This window comes from Pipistrellus kuhlii, unplaced genomic scaffold (assembly GCF_014108245.1).
Source record: "Pipistrellus kuhlii isolate mPipKuh1 unplaced genomic scaffold, mPipKuh1.p scaffold_m20_p_64, whole genome shotgun sequence".
Lineage (NCBI taxonomy): Eukaryota > Metazoa > Chordata > Mammalia > Chiroptera > Vespertilionidae > Pipistrellus > Pipistrellus kuhlii.
Window position 1 is genome coordinate 670,371 of NW_023425567.1, and position 18,913 is coordinate 689,283.

An 18,913-nucleotide genomic window follows, 5' to 3' on the forward strand; every position below is an offset into this window, starting at 1 on the left:
TACTAGTCTTCCCTCTGTGCTTTCACTTATAAATCCAACGACTCAAGAAAATCAAATGTTCAAAGAAATACTACTACTCTGCCGTGGTCATTGTGTGCTAGGTCGTAAGGTAGGTAGGTACTGAGAAAAGGGGGGAATGGGAAGAATCCTGCCTTCAGATTGCTGTCATTCTAGGAGGATTGGAGGATGACTGAGTGGTTATAACATCCTCCATAAAGTTCTCTGAAAGAGGCAATAAGCATAGAGTATCATGGTTCTTCCACATCTAGGCACAACCATAAACTACAGCAACCAGCCTGACCCAGTGCGGGCAGAAAGCGATCTAGACTGGAGGGTGGGAAAGGACTGGCCCGATTAGAATGACGGCTGCAGCAGTGGCGAGGGCCGCTTGCTGCACTGACACTCCTGTCCAAACAGCCCTAGAACAGCGAGTGGCAGAGTGCCCCGCGGAGCGCAGCAGACTGTGACTGCCTGTGCCCCTCACTCCACACCCTGGCCTTAAACATCCCCTTAAGGACCCCACGGGCATTCTCCACCAACGGCAACATGTCAATAGAGCAGTGCCCAGCCATCCGTCAGACAATTCAGAGCTGCATTCCTCAGAGATGCCCAGTGGGACTGAGCCCCCGTTGCCCACACAGCTACCAGCTCAATAAGGACAGCATCTTACAGAGCTGTCTCTCTATCCAGTCCAGCTTCCCTCTCCCGCACTCCTCATCGCTGGGGGTCACTTCTGATTTAATCACCTCATCCAAGTCTTTGCCTCAAATTCTGCTTCGGGGGAAAAAACTACTAAGGCTCAGGTGGACAAGGAGATGTGTATAAAGATGGTCTCTGCAGTACTGTCTGAATTACCAAAAATTCAAGACAAGCCAAATAGCCATCAGTAAGAGAAAAGATAGATAAATTATGATGTTTACAACAGCTGAAGTTAATGATCTAGCTCTCCAGTATGAACATGGGTAACCCTCAAAAGAAAATGTCCATACAAACAGGAGCTGCAGCCCTGACTGCTTTGTCTTAGTGGTCTGAAAGTCCCAGGTTCAATTCTGATCAAGGGCATGTGTACCTTGATTGCAGGCACATCCCCCATGGGGAATGTGCAGGAGCAGCTGATCAATGTTTCTCTCTCATCACTGTTTCTAACTCTCTACCCCTCTCCCTTCCTCTCTGTAAAAAAATCAATAAAATCCTATCTAATAAAAAGGGAATACATATGCTAATTGACCATCACACCCTCAAAAGATGGCGGTGCTCACAGCCAATAAGAAAGAAATATGCTAATTGACTTCCAAACCCTCAAAAATGGTGGCGCCCACAGCCACAAGATGGCAGTACCCAGATCCCTCAGCCCTGCCAGGGCACCTACCTCTGGAGTTCCCCAGTCCCCTCAGCCCCAGTCACCCAGGGCTGGCCCAAGGCACAGGCAAGCCTTGGATGGTGGTTGCCCAGCCACCCAAGGCCACCAGAGGCTCAGGTAACCAGGGCTGGCTGAGGCTTGCGCTGCCAGCAATGGCAGCGCAAAGGTGTGATGGGGGTGTTGCCTCGCACCCCTGAGGGCTCCCAGACTGTGTGAGGGGCAGGCTGGGCTGAGGGACCCCCCTCCAGTGCATGAAATTTCATGCACCGGGCCTCTAGTATATTTAAACACACACGCACACATACACACACACACACACACACACACACACACACACAACCAGGAGTTGCAGAGCTTACAAGCATCCATTTATGAATAAGGGAGAAATGGGATTGCAAAGTGAAACACAGGGCACCCTACCCAATCCCCACCTCCTGGTATGCACACCCTCTAGGTGACCCCTCCCAGGCTCCCGCTCTGCGACCACTGGAACAGGCAGGAGTCAGGGAGTGCCATTTCCAAGATGAGGTTATAAAGGCACCACAACTTCCATGCCAGCCGCACGCTCTTGGATCATCTGGCTTTGGAACCAGCCAGCTACCAGGTGCTGAGCGGCCCTACCCAGGGGTCCATGTGGAAAGGAACGGATGCCACCTGCCAAAGTTTGGAACCCAGGCTCAGCCCCAGGCGGGCCCTCAGGAGGCTGCAGCTGGTCCACAGCTTGACTGCAACCTCGTGAGACACGGAGCCAGACTCACCAGCACAGCAGCCCCGGTTCCTGACGTGCATCAACTGCACAACAATACATGTTTGTGTTTCAAGCTGCTAACTCACGGGCAATTTGTTCTAATATGGAGGACATGTATCAGTAATGTTTTGGACTTTGGGAGAACAAAACACAATTTTAACACTTGTTGATTTTGCAAGTGAAAGACATGGGTACTGATAGATTATATCATCTTCCAAAAATGCATTAACATAATCATGGATTTGTAGTTTCACCCAGAGTTTAAAAACAACCAAACACGAGGATGACAAAAACACTAGGATGAAAGCTAAAGATAAGCATATATTCCTTTTTCCTTAAGAGTATACAAGGATGTTTTCCTAAAGGTCTGTTCCTAAATGCAAAATCATCTAAATTCCTCCAGTTATTAGGTCTAGTAATAATTAATGTCGTTTTCTAATACTTTTTAAAATCGAATTTATTTATTCAATAAACAATACAACAAAATTTAATCAACAATATAGTTGCCGTTGTTTTCTACTACTTGTGCCCAATGCTCAGGAAGCATTTTAATCCCTCTGTTGTAAAATTCTTGTGATTTTGATGCAAAAAATTCGGTCAATGCATTTTTGAGGCATTCTTCATTATTAAATTTTTTTCCAAGAAGAAAGTTTTGCAAAGAATGAAACAAATGGTAATTGGAAGGGGCAATATCAGGAGAATATGCAGGTTGAGGGAGAACTTCCCATCCCAACTGGCGCAGTTTTTCAGCAGTGATTCTTGCAGTATGCGGTCGTGCGTTATCGTGGTGAAGAATTACGCCCTTCTGATTAATCAGCGTGGGTTCTTTTTCTCTTAAAGCTTGGGCTAACCTTTCCAATTGGGCACTATACACTGCACTTGTAATGGTTTGGGTAGATGGTAAAAGTTCATAATGAAGAATTCCTTTAAAATTCCACCAAACACACAACATCACTTTTTTCGCATGCAAGTCAGGTTTTAGCGTGGGCTGCGGAGCCTCATTTTTGTCCAACCATTGAGGCCGCCTTTTCAAATTAACATACAGCACCCATTCTTCATCTCCGGTAACAATTTGCTCTAAAAACGGCAAACGGTTTTCACGAGAGAGGAGCGAACTGCAAATTGTGACTCTTTGATTACGGTTGTTGTCGGTCAACTCATGAGGAACCCATTTTCCAAACTTTTGGACTTTGCCAAGTGCACGCAATTGATTGGAAATTGTTTTCTGTGAACAATTTAAAGTTGTCGCAAGCTCTTGTTGGGTAACTTGAGGATTTTGCACCAAAAGAGCTTGAAGAGCTTCTTGATCAAAATTGGACACACGGCCTCGACCACTCTTGTCATCTAACGAAAAATTTCCCTCGCGAAATTTCTCAAACCAACGCTGGCATTTTCTGGCGCTAACTGCATCTTGACCAAGAGCACTACAGATGTTTTTGCAGCCTCACTTGCTTTTCTTCCTAATTGGAACTCGTAAAGCATGCAGTGCCGAATATGCTCTTCATCCGCCATCTTCTTAGCCCTAGTTTTGCAACAAAAACCAAACCAAACACAAACTTTTTCAAGCAAAACTTGTTAATTGCACTTCACACGTTCTGTAGATACCACGTGTTTGAAGGTTCTGTCAATACAAGTCAACGCCAAGCAAGATTTTAAACAAATGTTTAAAAACGACATTAATTATTACTAGACCCGATACTTTCAAGTAGTCTCTTTTGCTTGTTTATTTTTTAAATTGATTAAGGTATTACATATGTGTCCTTATCCCTCCATTGCCCCGTCCCCACTCAAATAGTCTCTTTTTTGGTTGGAAATTCTCATAGCTTTTTAAAATTGTTTAATATTGCTTAAAAAACCTTTCAGGGAATTCAAATATTGACAAGAAATTACTGCCCACAACTTTTGGATCTAAAACCTATTTTCCTTCCACTGAGTTATTATATGTTTCTTATTCTAAAGTTTCAGAGTAGTTTTAAAAGCCTCTTAAGACCAGAACCTGATCATGGGATTGAGATAAAATTAAACAGTTAACAAGCACTATTTTAAAAGATGCAAAACTCTCAAGAATGGCCACACATTTCACTTCCTTTCACTACTGACTGGAGGCTGCACTGATAATACTGGTGTTTGTGGGCACCAGCCATGTGCTGGCTCCATTCGAACTCTACATAGAGCACATCACCCTGCAAGGCAGGCATTATCACCACCGCCCCGGGTGAAAACAGGCCGGGAGAAGTTCAATGCCTCCAGTTCACACCGCCAGAAGCGGCAATACTTGAATTTGAAACTAAGCCTACGCCTCATAAGAGCCTTTTTCCTGGGGACAGGAGTCCTTGGGAGCCAGGCCGCTCTGAGCCTGTAGGCCCATGCATAGGCCCGGAACAAGCCCCGGCCACTTGGGGCCTATGCTCGCAGGCACTGAGCGGCCAGGGGCAGGGCAAGAACATCCCGGGACCCAGGCACACCGAGCCGGCACGCACACAAGCAGCCAGGGGCGGGTGGGAACGTCCCCTGCAGTGAGCGAGCAGACAGAGGGCCCGGCTTGCCCCTGGCCATGGCAGCGAGGGGCAAGCAGTCCCCTGCAGGGCCCCCACAGAGAGCAGACACCAGGGCCTGCGGTGGCGTCAAGCAGGCAGGTCTGCAGAGAGCAGAGAACCATGGGGAGCAGGCCTAAGCCCTCACATCCCCTGAGGGCTCCCAGATTGGAGTGGGTGCAGGTCGGGCTGAGGGACCCACTCACCGGTGGACAAATTTCATGCACCAGGCCCCTAGTCCTATATAATAAAAGCCTAATATGCAAATACACCAAACAACAGAACAACAGGTGAACGACTGGTCACTATGACACACACTGACCACCAGGGGGCAGACGCTCAATGCAGGAGCTGCCCCAGCCAGCAGGCCCCAGGCCAGTCAAGACAGGTGCTAGTGGGGCTCCTGATCACCCCGCCAAGGAAGGTGACCAGCAGCAGCAGCGGGGCAATTGAGGGTGGCTCCAGGTTGGCTAAGGCAGGTGCCAGCGGGGGCCCCTGATCACCCCACCGGTCCCCCACAGATCAGCCCTGATTGTCGGACAGGTCTAGGGACCCTACCCATGCACAAACTTCATGCTCCGGGCCTCTAGTGAGTAAATAATACTCCACTGTATTCCATGTTCTGTTTATTCATCTTTGATGGACATGAGCTGTTTCCATCTTTTGGCTATCCTATATAATAAAAGGGTAATATGCAAATTGACCCTAACACAGAATGACCAGAACAACTGGTCACTACAATGCACTGACCACCAGGGGGCAGATACTCAATGCAGGAGCTGCCCGTGGTGGTCAGTGCACTCACACCAAGGGAGCTCTGCTCAGCCACAAGCCAGGCTGACAGCTATGAGGGCAACAGTGGTGGCAGAAGCCTCTCCTTCCTCCTCAGCTGTGCTAAGGATGCCCGACTGATGGCTTAGGCCCACTCCGCACAGAAAGTGGGCCTAAGCTGTCAGTCGGACCTCCCAAAAGGGCTCCCAGGCAGTCATAGAGGTCTGATTGCCAGGTTAAGCCTGATCTCCAGGGGAGCAGACCTAAGCTGGCATGTGGACATCCCCCAAGGGGTCCTGGACTATAAGAGGGTGCAGGCCGGGCTGAGGGACCTTCCTTACCCCCCACCGAGTGCACAAATTTTTGTGCACCGGGTCTCTAGTTGTAAATACTGCTATAATGAACATTAGCACACAAGCATCTGAGTGGCTGCTCTCCATTGTCTTGGGCATATACCTAGGAATTGCTGGGTCATATTCTATGTTTAGCTCATTGTGGAACCACCAAACTATTTTCCACAATAGAAGCATCATTTTACATTCCCACCATCAATGCAGAAGGGTTCCAATTTCTCTACATCCTCACCAAAACCTATTTTCCTTTTTATGGTACTAGTCATCCTAAGAGCATAAAGTGGTATCTCACTATTGTTTTAATTTGCATTTCCTTAATAATGCTATTGAGTACTTTTATCATGTTTTTCTTGGCCATTTATATATCTTTCTTTATAAATCATGTAAGTTTTTTGTCCAATTTTTTTCTTTTTATCATTGAGTTGTAGGAGCACTTTATATATTCTAAAACAAGTCCTTTGTCAGATATAGGTATTGCAAATACTTTCTCTAACTTTGTGGCTTGCCTTTTCATTTTCTTCATTTCTTTTGATGAGCAGACGTCTTTAGTTTTATAAAATATAATTTGATAAAGTCCATTTTTTCTTGCATGGTTAGTGTTGTGTCCTGGATAAATGTTTGCCTACACTGAGGGCCACAAAGATATTTTCCCATGTTTCTTCTAAACATGTTATAGGCCCAGCAGTATGGTTCAGTGGTTGAGCTTTGACCCAGGAACCAAGAAGTCACTGCTTTGATTCCTGGTCAGGGCACATGTCCGGGTTGCAGACTCAACTCCCTAGTAGGGGGCATGTAGAAGGAAATCAAGTGGTGTTTCTCCTCAATCGATGTTTCTCTCTTTATATCCTTCTCCCTTCCTATAGCTCTAAAAGAAGAATAATAATAATAATAATAATAAACATACGTTAGAGTTTTAGTTTTCATGTTTAGATCTATAACCCATGGTGAAATATTTTTTTGCAAATGGTGCATAATGTGGGGTCAAGATTCACTTTAATCCCATTAGCTATTAAGTCATTTTTATATTGTTTTGATTTTGAGTTTTCAAATATTTGCAAAGGGAAGATACCTGAAACTGACCTCAATTTTTTTATGCAACATTCAGCATTCAAAAAAAAAAAAAAAAGATATAACCAATAACTAAATACAAGAAGACAAAACCGACAATAGAAAGTTATCAGGCACATTCTTAAACTATAATTAATACTAGTACATTCAAGAAGGTAAATGACAAAATGAATTCAACAGTGTAACCTATTTTTAAAATCAAACAGAAATTCTACAATACAATGACTCAAAAATACAACACATGAGACTAAGAACACAATAGATGACAGCAAATAAGATGCAGAAAAGATTAGAGAACTACAGCAAATTAGTACAACATTTTCAAACAGAAACTCAGAGAGAACAGGAACTAAAGAAAGGAGCCTATGGGACCTGTAAGTAGACTGAGAGGTTTAACATATGTGCAATTGGAGTCCTAGAAGGAAATAAAAGAACAGAAGACAAACAACATTTGAAAAAATACTGGCTGACAATTTTCCAAACTGAAAGAAGACATCAAATCAAGCAGCATTATCCAACTAGGATAATCACGAAAAAGCCAAACATCTCTGCCCTGATGGGCCTTCCATTCTGGAAGGAGATAGAGAATTAAAAAATGCTGTAAATTATTAGATAGTACATTAGAATGTAATAAGTGCTTTCTTTAAAATGAAAAATAGAGTGTATAAGTAAAGGGATTCAGAAGTAGAGGGAAGTACCTATGCTATTAAATAGGATGTATAAAACCTTGAAGAAAGTAAACAGAAAAATTATCTTAACTAAACACAGACAGAAGAGGAAAAACAAGCCATCTTGACCAAAGGCTTAGAAAATTATTATCTACATGGGTATGGAAGAAAAAGGCCAATCACACACAATGAGTAGTAAGTTATACAAACAGAAGCTATTCCATGGGAATGTGTTAAGTACCTACAATTATCAGACTCCATGTAAATGCTAGGCATACAGGGAATGTGAAATGCTCACTTCATTCAGAAACTTAGCTGATGGAGGAGCAAAGAAGGTATCAGTTAAGCATGAGAAGAATGTATAGAAAGTAGAATCCAAATGTTACATGATTTCATGAATATTCAAGAACTGGAACATAATATCTATAGAAAAAATTATAGAGCAGCACTATGCAACGGAACTTTTTACAATGATGGAAATAGTCTATATCTGCATATCAATGAGGTAGTCACTGGCCACGTGTGACTAATGATGACTTAAAAAGTGACTAATGCAAGTAAGGAGCAGAATAATTAATTTTACTTATTTCTAATTATTGTAACTTAAATAGCCACATGTAGCTAGTGGCTACTTAATGTACAGCAGAGGCAGAGTATGACAACCAACCTCACTTGGTTCCACATTTTATTTTTTTAAATATATATTATTGATTTTTTTACAGAGAGGAAAGGAGAGGGATAGAGAGCTAGAAACATCAATGAAAGAGAATCATCGACCAGCTGCCTCTTGCACACCCCCCACTGGAGATGTGCCCGCAACCAAGGTACATGCCCTTGACTGAAATCGAACCTGGGACCTTCAGTCCGACGCTCTATCCACTGAGCCAAACCGGTTTCGGCTGGTTCCACATTTTAACCCAGAGGATAAAATGTGTTATCTGGATGTATTTCATAAGATAGATAATGTAGAGACAGGGATATATCACAAAGGTGAATAAAAAGTTGGAAAATAGTACTTCTAGGAAAAAGCCAAAAATTGACTTTTTAATACATTTGTATCTTACTTCATTCCAAAAAGAATTTATTAAGACTTGCAAAGAGCCGAGACCGGTTTAGCTCAATGGATAGAGCGTCGGCTTGGGGACTGAAGGTTCCCGGGTTCGATTCCGGTCAAGGGCATGTACCTTGGTTGCGGGCATATCCCCAGTAGGGGGTGTGCAAGAGGCAGCTGATGGATGACTCTCTCTCATCGATGTTTCTAGCTCTCTATCTCTCTCCCTTCCTCTCTGTACAAAATCAATAAAATATATTTAAAAAAAATATTAATCATAAAAAAAAGACTTGCAAAGACTCAGAGCACAGCAAGAAAAATCACTTGTTAAATGTTAAAAAAGCATATATAGCCCAGCCAGTGTGGCTCAGTGGTTGAGCATTTGACCTATAAACCAGGAGGTCATGGTTCCATTCCAGGGTAGGGCGCATGCCGGGGTTGAAGGCACAATCCCCAGAAGGGGACGTGCTGGAGGCAGTCAATCAATTATTCTCTCCCATCATTGATGTTTCTCCCTCTTTCCTCTCTGAAAGCAATAAAAAATATTTTTAATGCAGATATGTACATTTTAAAAAAGTATAATACTACCGAAACCGGTGTGGCTCAGTGGATAGAGCTTCGGCCTGCGGACTGAAAGGTCCCAGGTTCGATTCCGATCAAGGGCATGTACCTTGGTTGCAGGCACATCCCCAGTGGGGGATGTACAAGAGGCAGCTGATCGATGATTCTCTCATGAATGTTTCTAACTCTCTATCCCTCTCTCTTCCTCTCTGTAAAAAAAATCAATAAAAAATATTTTAAGAAATAAAAATTAGAAAAATTAAAAAAAAGTATAATACAAAGTAAGTTTAAAAAAATAATTAGCTTCTGAGAAGAAATAGTGGGCAAGATCTTAATACTAGTAATTTATGACCATAGCAGGTTTCCCTGAAAACCCCAAAATTAGAATTATCACCTTTTTAATAGCATCCATTGCTTTCTAAAAGGCAGATTAAGCACAACTGGGTTCTTGGTCGCTTACAGCCCAGTTACCTAATAGCAGGCGCTAAATGGCACGTACCAGGCATAAACACCGCGCTACACATAGTGTTACAGATCCTCACAGTAACTACAAGTGAGAAGTGTCAACCGCATTTTCTTTTTTTTTTTTTAAATAAATCTTTATTGTTCATATTATTACAAATGTTCCTTTTTTCCCCTCCATTGCTCCCCTCCACCAGGTTCCCACACCACCCTCTGCCCTTTCCCCAACCCCCATTGTCCTCATCCATAGGTGCACAGTTTATGTTCAGTCTTTTCCCGCACCCCCCACTCCCCTTTTTCCCCAAGAATCGTCAGTCCACTCCCCTTCCATATCTCTGATTCTATTATATTCACCAGTTAATATTGTTCATCAGATTTTTTTAATTCCCTTGGTTTTTATTTTATTTTATTTTTTAATATATTTTATTGATTTTTTACAGAGAGGAAGGAAGAGAGATAGAGAGCTAGAAACGTCCATGAGAGAACATCGACCAGCTGCCTCTTGCACAGCCCCTACCAGGGATGTGCCTGCAACCAACGTACATGCCCCTGACCAGAATTGAACCTGGGACCTTTCAGTCAACAGACTGACGCTCTATCCACTGAGCCAAACCGGTTTTGGCTAATTCCCTTGGTTTTAGGTTCATTTGTTGATAGTTACTTATTTGTTGTTCTTAATTTTTATCTTTATTTTCTTCCTCTTCCTAAAGAACCCCCTTCAGCAATTCATATAATTCTGGTTTGGCAGTTATGAACTCCTTTAGTTTTTTGTTATTTGTGAAGCTCTTTATCTCGCCTTCGATTCTGAGTGATAGCTTTGCTGGGTAGAGTATTTTTGGCTGTAGGTTCTTGCTATTCATCACCTTCAATATTCCTTGCCATTTCTGTCTGGCCTGCATTTCTGTTGAGAAATCAGCTGACAATCCTATGGGTGCTCCTTTATAGGTAACTACCTGCTTTGCTCTTGCTGCTTTTAATATTCTCTCTTTGTCTTTTGCTCTTGGAATTTTAATTATGATATGTCTTGGTGTGGTCCTCTTTGGATTCTTTTTGTTTGGGGTTTTGTGCGCTTCCTGGACTTGTAAGTCTAATTCTTTCACCAGGTGGGGGAAGCTTTCTGTCACTATTTCTTGCAATAGGTTTTCGGTAACTTGCTCTCTCTCTTCTTCTGGGACCCCCCCCCCCCCCCCCCCCCCCCCCCCAATAATTCTGTTGGTTCGCTTAAAGTTGTCCAGAGGCTTCTTGCACCATCTTCAACTTTCTGGATTCTCTTGTCTTCTTGCTTCTGCGAAGGAGTGTCCTCTGGCTCTTTGTTTCCAAATCTTTGACTTGCTTCTTGCATTCCTCTAGTTTGCTGTTGGGTGTCTGTATAATATTTTTATTTCAGTCAGTGTATGTTTAATTTCTACTTGGTCCTTTTCCATATCCTCGAGGGTCTCTCTCATATACCCAAGGGCCTCGCTAAATTTATCAGCCTTCTCTAGAAAATTCTTGAAAAACCTTATAACTGTGGTTTTGAAATCTATATTCAGTTGCTTGTTGTCCTCCATTTCTTTCGTTTGTGTTCGTTTCCTTGTCTCCGCATTTCCCCAGCTTCCCTGAGTTGGTAGGGTGGCTTTGTGTGCTAAGGTGTCCTAAATTGTTCAATGGGTCAGCCACCCAGTTACCTGAAGTGGACGCTCTTGGTGCACCCCTTTGTGGACTGTGTGTACAGCCTTGTGGTAGTTAAGTCTTGATTGTTGTTGGTATCGCTGGGAGGAAATGACCTCCAGGCCAATCGGTTGTGAGGATCAGCTGTGTCTATACCAGGAGACAGCCTTATTCGACTAGACTTGGAAAATTGCAAAAGCCTCTGTGTTCAGCTTGGATGGGGCGAAGTTTCAGGGTGGAGCCTACAGCCTTGCCTTCCTGTCAGCCCTGCCCTATGAGTTCCTGAGTCTCAGTGTTCCTCAGTGTCCTTTGGTACTCGCTGCAAGCACCTCTGAAAGGTGCCCTTGAGTTTTGCACACTACCAGACAGTCTAGTCTCTCCCCCAATGAGCCCGGAAGTAGGGTTCAATGCAGTTGGAAGTGGGGTTGGAAGTATTAGGTCTAGTAATAATTAATGTCGTTTTCTAATACTTTTTTAAATCGAATTTATTTAAACAATACAACAAAATTTAATCAACAATAAAGTTGCCATTGTTTTCTACTACTTGTGCCCAACGCTCAGGAAGCATTTTAATCCCTCTGTTGTAAAATTCTTGTGATTTTGATGCAAAAAATTCAGTCAATGCATTTTTGAGGCATTCTTCATTATTAAATTTTTTTCCAAGAAGAAAGTTTTGCAAAGAATGAAACAAATGGTAATCGGAAGGGGCAATATCAGGAGAATATGCAGGTTGAGGGAGAACTTCCCATTCCAACTGGCGCAGTTTTTCAGCAGTGATTCTTGCAGTATGCGGTAGTACATTATCGTGGTGAAGAATTACGCCCTCCCGATTAATCAGCGCAGGTTCTTTTTCTCTTAAAGCTTGGGCTAACCTTTCCAATTGGGCACTATACACTGCACTTGTAATGGTTTGGGTAGATGGTAAAAGTTCATAATGAAGAATTCCTTTAAAATTCCACCAAACACACAACATCACTTTTTTCACATGCAAGTCAGGTTTTGGCGTGGGCTGCGGAGCCTCATTTTTGTCCAACCATTGAGGCCGCCTTTTCAAATTAACATACAGCACCCATTGTTCATCTCCTGTAACAATTTGCTCTAAAAACGGCAAACAGTTTTGACGAGAGGGGAGCGAACTGCAAATTGTGACTCTTTGATTATGGTTGTTGTCGGTCAACTCATGAGGAACCCATTTTCCAAACTTTTGGACTTTGCCAAGTGCACGCAATTGATTGGAAATTGTTTTTTGTGAACAATTTAAAGTTGTCGCAAGCTCTTGTTGGGTAATTTGAGGATTTTGCACCAAAAGAGCTTGAAGAGCTTCTTGATCAAAATTGGACACACGGCCTCGACCACTCTTGTCATCTAACGAAAAATTTCCCTCGCGAAATTTCTCAAACCAACGCTGGCATTTTCTGGCGCTAACTGCATCTTGACCAAGAGCACTACAGATGTTTTTGCAGCCTCACTTGCTTTTCTTCCTAATTGGAACTCGTAAAGCATGCAGTGCCGAATATGCTCTTCATCCGCCATCTTCTTAGCCCTAGTTTTGCAACAAAAACCAAACCAAACACAAACTTTTTCAAGCAAAACTTGTTAATTGCACTTCACACGTTCTGTAGATACCACGTGTTTGAAGGTTATGTCAATACAAGTCAACACCAAGCAAGATTTTTAACGAATGTTTAAAAACGACATTAATTATTACTAGACCCGATAGGATTCAGTGCAGCCCGGAGCTTTTGTCTCCTTCCCGCTAGGGCAATCCAGTGGCACAGTCTACAGTCCATCATCTGTGTGCAATGTGTGCACCTCCGGGGCTCTGCCTTTCGCTGTTCCCCTGAGTTTCCACCTTACAGCCTAGAATCCCTCTGTATGAGCCTGGGTTCCCAGGGTCTTGCCCAGAACTGGGGTTCAGTGCAGTCGGAACTGGGGCTCAGCACAGTCCGGAGCTTTTATCTCCTTCCTGCTAGGGAACATTAACCAGGCACTCAGCCTCCCTCCTCTCCGGCTCTGTCCTCTCCACACGTGAACACCGTGTCTCCGTACCTTAGGCTTTTACAGCTCCTCTGATTTTCCTTCTGGTTTTCTCTTTCCTTCTAGTTGTAGAATTTCCAGTCAGTCAACTTTCCTGTAGTTCTGGATAGTGTCCATTTTGTATTTTAGTTGTATTTTTGAAATTGTTTTGCGAGGCTACAGTTAGGCGTTTACCTATGCTGCCATCTTGGTTTATCTTCTCAACCGCATTTTCAAGTAGAAAAATAAGAAGTCCAGAGAGACAGAAAATCCCAGGTCCTACCTGGTTCCCAAGTCAATATTCTTTCCACTACAGCACACTCTGTCACTCCAGTTATCACAGACAGAAGGTAGTTTTATAGCATCAAATCTTCAAAGGTGCACAAAATACATTTTTTTAGCTAACATGCAAATCTTGTCCCATCAATTACTTCCTTCCGTCTGTTTCTTCTTTGTCTGAGGTTTTCTATCTGCTACTAGAGGCCTCACTGTGCTTCACCTCTCCCATCCAGCTCCTGGCATTGAGGCCGTCCTTCCTCTGGGCTCCTCTGCAGTGGAGGGACCCTCTCAGAGCACTGGATATGGTCTAAAGCAGGAGACCCCCCTGAAGGCAGCTAGCGATCTGTCCAAAGACACACAGAGAAGCAGTGGAGAACAAGGACCAGAAGTCCGTCCTTAGGAACTCCCATCAAGTCTGTGCCTCAACAACAACCGCCTCCCCGCCCAAGACCTGCACATCAGCTCACATCCTGGTCTCCAAACCCCGCCTGGAACAGGACAGGCTCCAGAAGAACTCGAGCCAATGTGGGCAGCACCTGTGTCCTGCTTCTCCCCTAATAATCCATTTGGTCCCTGTCCATACAACTTGCAAATATTTTCAACGTTTATCCTGTCCCTCCCCACAGACCCTGCCTGATTCAGCACTGTTCTCTTTCACTGGGGCTTCTGCAGCACTCCTTCAGAGGCCTCTGCCTCCAGCCTCCCCTTCTAATTTAGCGCTGACAAGGGCAGCCTGAGAGCTCTTTGTCATACGCAGATCTTACCATGCCACTCCCTGGAGGGGACCTTCCCTGTTCCCCATTAACTCCCCACAATGGCAGGATAGGAAAAGGCCTTGAACATTGACTCTGGGTCTTGGGTTTTATCCAGTTACAGAGAGGAGTGTAAAGGCTGAATGTCTCCTGTACCAGATACCTCCCTGTTATTTCATTTAACCCTTTTGGGAACCGTGCAAAATCAGTCTGTGGTCCCTCTGCATGTACTGTACTTCCTAGTTAGCCCTCTCCCCTGTCAGCCAGGCAGCCAATGTCATCTAAAACCTTTCCTGGCTCGTCCATGATCCAACCAACCCATATGGTCCCCTGCCCCACCTCTTCTTGCCTAGATCCTCCCATTAGTTTGTTTACACAGCAACTTGCCTAATATGCTTGGAAAAAGGGATGTCACCTTCACCTTTGTACCTGACCCCCAGCACAGAACCTGTTTCACATGGGTGCTCAAAATGGTTGGCAACTAACCAGAGGTTCATCTGGTTCAGATCTGAGGCATTAACTCAGCCAACACATCTGCCATCAGTGCCACATCAGTTAACATGACCTCCCAAAAAGCATCCAGCACTCTCTCAGCGGACACCCACCACTGTGAGCTGAGGCAGGAGTGCTCCAACTACAGCGTCCAGTTTAAGGACCTCCAGGGAGCATTTGGGCCTACCCACCTCCATCACCCTTTTCTTGTGTGCCCGCTCTACCCTGTGTGTGCAGCCCATGGCTACACAACGGTCCGCTGGCTTCCCAGAACAGGACCTTTCACAAAACCTGGCATTTGGGGAACACAAACATATGAAGTGACAAGATGAGCTACCATTTACTTAGTACTACTAGGTAGGTGTACTAGTTAACAATGAGGATTTTTTTTCAATAGATGAAGTTATACATATTTGTACGTATGTGATTTGATATTGCGCCATTTTGTTGTATTCACAACAAGCTTCAAAATTTCATATGTCAAATTTGCTGAAGGTGTTAACATCATAGATATTTTTATGCTTAAAAATGTCCAATTTCCTACCAAAAAAAAAGCATTTACCGGAAGTTTTAATTAATTATTTTGAAGAAAAGTGCTGCTGATTGGGGGCATGGGGGGGGGGGGGGGGGAGAGGCCACAATGGTATATGTACACAGATAATGATTTAATTAAAAAAAATTTTTTTTTAAAGGGGCTGCTGACAGTTATCATATACTTCAGGAAACTTATGGTGAACATACTCCATCTCAAGATATTTGTGAACGCTGGTTTAAACACGCTTTTAAAAGTGATGATTTTGATGTGAAAGACAAAGAACATCTAGGTCAACAGAAAAAGTTTGGAGACCAACAATTACAAACATTGGATGAAGATGGGTGTCAAACTCAAAATCAGCTTGCAGAAAGATTAAACGTTGCTCAGCAAACAATTCCCAATGGTTTATAAGCAACTGGAAGTGTTTTAAAGGAAGGAAAATGGGTGCCACATCAACTGAACGAAAGACAAATGGAAAACTGAAAAGTCATCAGTAAAACGTTGCTTTAACAGCACGAAAGAAAGTCTTTTTTGCATCGAATTGTGACTGGCGATGAAAAGTGGATTTATTTTGAGAATCCCAAATGCGCAAAATCATGAGCTGATCCAGGTCAACCATCAACATTGACTGCAAGGCCAAATGGCTTTGGAAACTAGACAGTGCTCTGTGTTTGGTGGGATCAGGAAGGTGTGATGTATTATGAGCTTCTAAAACCAGGTGAAACCGTTAATACTGATTGCTGACAACAAATCATCAATTTGAACCACGCTTTGATCATGAAACGACCAGAATGGGCTAGAAGACACAGCACGATAATTTTGCTTCATGATGACGCACCATCACACACTTCAAAACCAGTTAAAGACACGTTAAAAGATCTTGCCTGGGAAGTATTAGCCCATCCGCCATATTCACCAGACCCTGCTTCTTCAGAAGACCACTTGCTCTGATTGATGGCACACGCACTTTCTGAGCAGCACTTCAAAATGTATGAAGAAGAGGAAAATTGGGCCCCTGAATGTTCTGCCCCAAAAGAAAAGTTCTATTGGGACGGTATCCACAAATTACCTGAAAAATGGGCTAATGTGTAGCTAGCGATGGACATTACTTTGAAGACAGCACTTTTGATGTTTCTCTTGAAATTATCATGTTTTCTTTTATTACAAAATCCGCCATTACTAACCGGTACAGCTAGTAAGTGTCTAGTCCAGAGTTTTTCAACCTTTTTTGGGCAAAGGCACACTTGTTTCATGAAAAAAATCACGAGGCACACCACCATTAGAAAATGTTAAAAAATTTAACTCTGTGCCTATATTGACTATATATAAAGTAATTCTCTTGAATAGGAATCAAATAAACACAAAGAAAGTATTTTATAATTACTTTATTATGAAATATTAAGTAAACAAAATAGTGAAAAAATTATAAAATTCTTGTCTTGTCTGCACCTACGGCACACCAGGCAACATGTGCCGCGGAACAGCGGTTGAAAAACGCTGGTCTAGTCTATGTACTAAGGGTTTAATGCATAATCTCATATGTCCCTTACAACAATCCCACCAGGGAGGTACTACCGTGTTTCCCCGAAAATAAGACACCCTCTGAAAATAAGACCTAGCGCATGGAAAGATAAGACATCCCCTGAAAATAAGACCTAGCGCAACTTTGGGAGAAAAAATTAATATAAGACACTGTCTTGTTTTCGGGGAAACAGGATAGTACTGCACAGCATTATTCCTATAATATAAATGCAATATATTCCTCTGTCCCGACGAAGTGATGTGTCCACTCCCCTGGTTTAGAAAGGAGTCCGAGGCTTCTAGAAATCCGTCACTTACGCAGCTTCCAAGGCCAGGAAGCACATCCTGGTCTGCGGGCGCCTGGGCACCTGCTGGCCTGGCTGTGGTGCCCAGGGGCAGCGTGTCCGGCCCAGTCTCTCCCAGGGCCGCCCGCCCCGCCCCGGGTGGCCAGGCCTGCTGGCAGCGAGGACAGGCGGTGCCAGCCTCGGCCCCCGCCTCGTGCCTGACGGTGACCCCGACGTGCCCTGTGACCCGCGCCCTGTCCCCGCTCCCGGCCCCCAGCCCCGCAGCTGCAGGTTCAGCTCCGTCCCCAGCACGGCCGCGGGCGGCACCGGCTCCGGGCTCCTCAGGCCCCGCTCCGCGCCGCCCCCCGCTCGGCGCCCCGAGGGCAGGCGCGGGGCTCGGCGGCCTGGGGCTCGGCGGCCCGGGGCCGAGCCGCTCCGACCGCCCGCCCGGGCCTCCCCTCCCGCCCCCGCCAGGCCGCGCCCCGCCGCCGCCGCGTTACCGGTTCCGCTGCTCCTTGAAGAGCGCCGTGAGCGCGCGGAGCGCCTCCAGGTCCGGGATGGGCGCGGGCGTCATGATGCCGGACAGCCCGGCGGGCGGCGGCCTGGGCGCCGCCATCTTGCCGATGCCGGGGCTGACGAGGACGAGCGGCGGCCGAGGCGGAGCGGGGCGGGAAGGCGGGAGGAGCGCCCGCACCTCAGGCCACGCCGCTCCTGCGCCGCAGCCCGGCCTCAGGGAGAGCGCGCCGGACCGGGTCGCCCGCGGCGGAAGGGCTGTGCGCGCGGGGAGGGGGCGGCGGAAGTGCGGCCCGAGGGGAGGGGGCGCAGGCGGAAGTGCGGCCCGAGGGGAGGGGGCGCAGGCGGAAGTGCGGCCCGAGGGGACTAGGCTCGGGCGGAAGTGCGACCCGAGGGCAGGGGTTGCGGGCGGAAGTGCGGCCCGAGGGGAGGGGGCGCAGGCGGAAGTGCGGCCGAAGGGGAAGGGGCGCCAGCGGAGTTGTGCCTGAGGCTGGGGGAAGCAGGTCTGAGAGGAGGAGCCTGGGTTCAAGGTTCACCCTGATGAGGAGGGGGTAAGGGGACAGGTTCACTGAGGGGGAGGGAGAGGTGGGAACAGGCTCACCTGAGGGGGAGGGTGGGGAAGGGGAAAGGGACAGGTTCACCTGAGGGGGAGGGAGAGGGAGGGGACAGATTCACTGAGGGGAAGGGTGGGGGAGGGGATAGTTTCACCTGAGGGGCGGGGAGGGAGGGGACAGGTTCACCTGAGGGGGAGGAAGAGGGAGGGGGAGGGGACAGGTTCACCTGAGGGGAGGAAGGGAGGGGAGGGGAGGGACAGGTTCACCTGAGGGGGAGGAAGAGGGAGGGGGAGGGGACAGGTTCACCTGAGGGGGAGGAAGAGGGAGGGGGAGGGGACAGGTTCACCTGAGGGGGAGGAAGAGGGAGGGGGAGGGGACAGGTTCACCTGAGGGGGAGGAAGAGGGAGGGGGAGGGGACAGGTTCACCTGAGGGGGAGGGAAAGGGGTGAAAGGGCAGTCTGGGGAGGATGAGGGGGCCTGTGCATAGGCTCCCTCTAAGGAGCAGACTGAACACCATTTCCTTTGGGTGAAGAGATCAGTGCCGGACTCCAGATTACTGGGAGCTGTCTGTCACCTTGCAAGGCTCAGGCCCTGAAAGCTCAGTTCCGCTTCCCCAGACGTTTACCAGGCACTTCAAACAGGGCCAGAATACATTGTTCCAGCTCATCAGGGGCTTAAAATACAATTAGAAGTCAAGGGGCTAAATTTACAGCCATAGGCTAAAAATTATTTTTTTCCTAA

General features: G+C 45.8%; 1 protein-coding gene across 1 annotated transcript in view; it reads right to left on the reverse strand.

The window, feature by feature from the left end:
* The window catches only part of ATXN10 (ataxin 10), a 110,865-nt gene extending 93,015 nt beyond the window's left edge, over positions 1–17,850 (reverse strand). The window contains exon 1 of the mRNA XM_036420242.2: positions 17,606–17,850. Within this exon, the coding sequence (XP_036276135.1) occupies positions 17,606–17,721 (116 nt within the window). The 5' untranslated portion in view covers positions 17,722–17,850. The remainder of the gene's footprint in view (positions 1–17,605) is intronic.
* Positions 17,851–18,913: the final 1,063 nt, after the last annotated feature.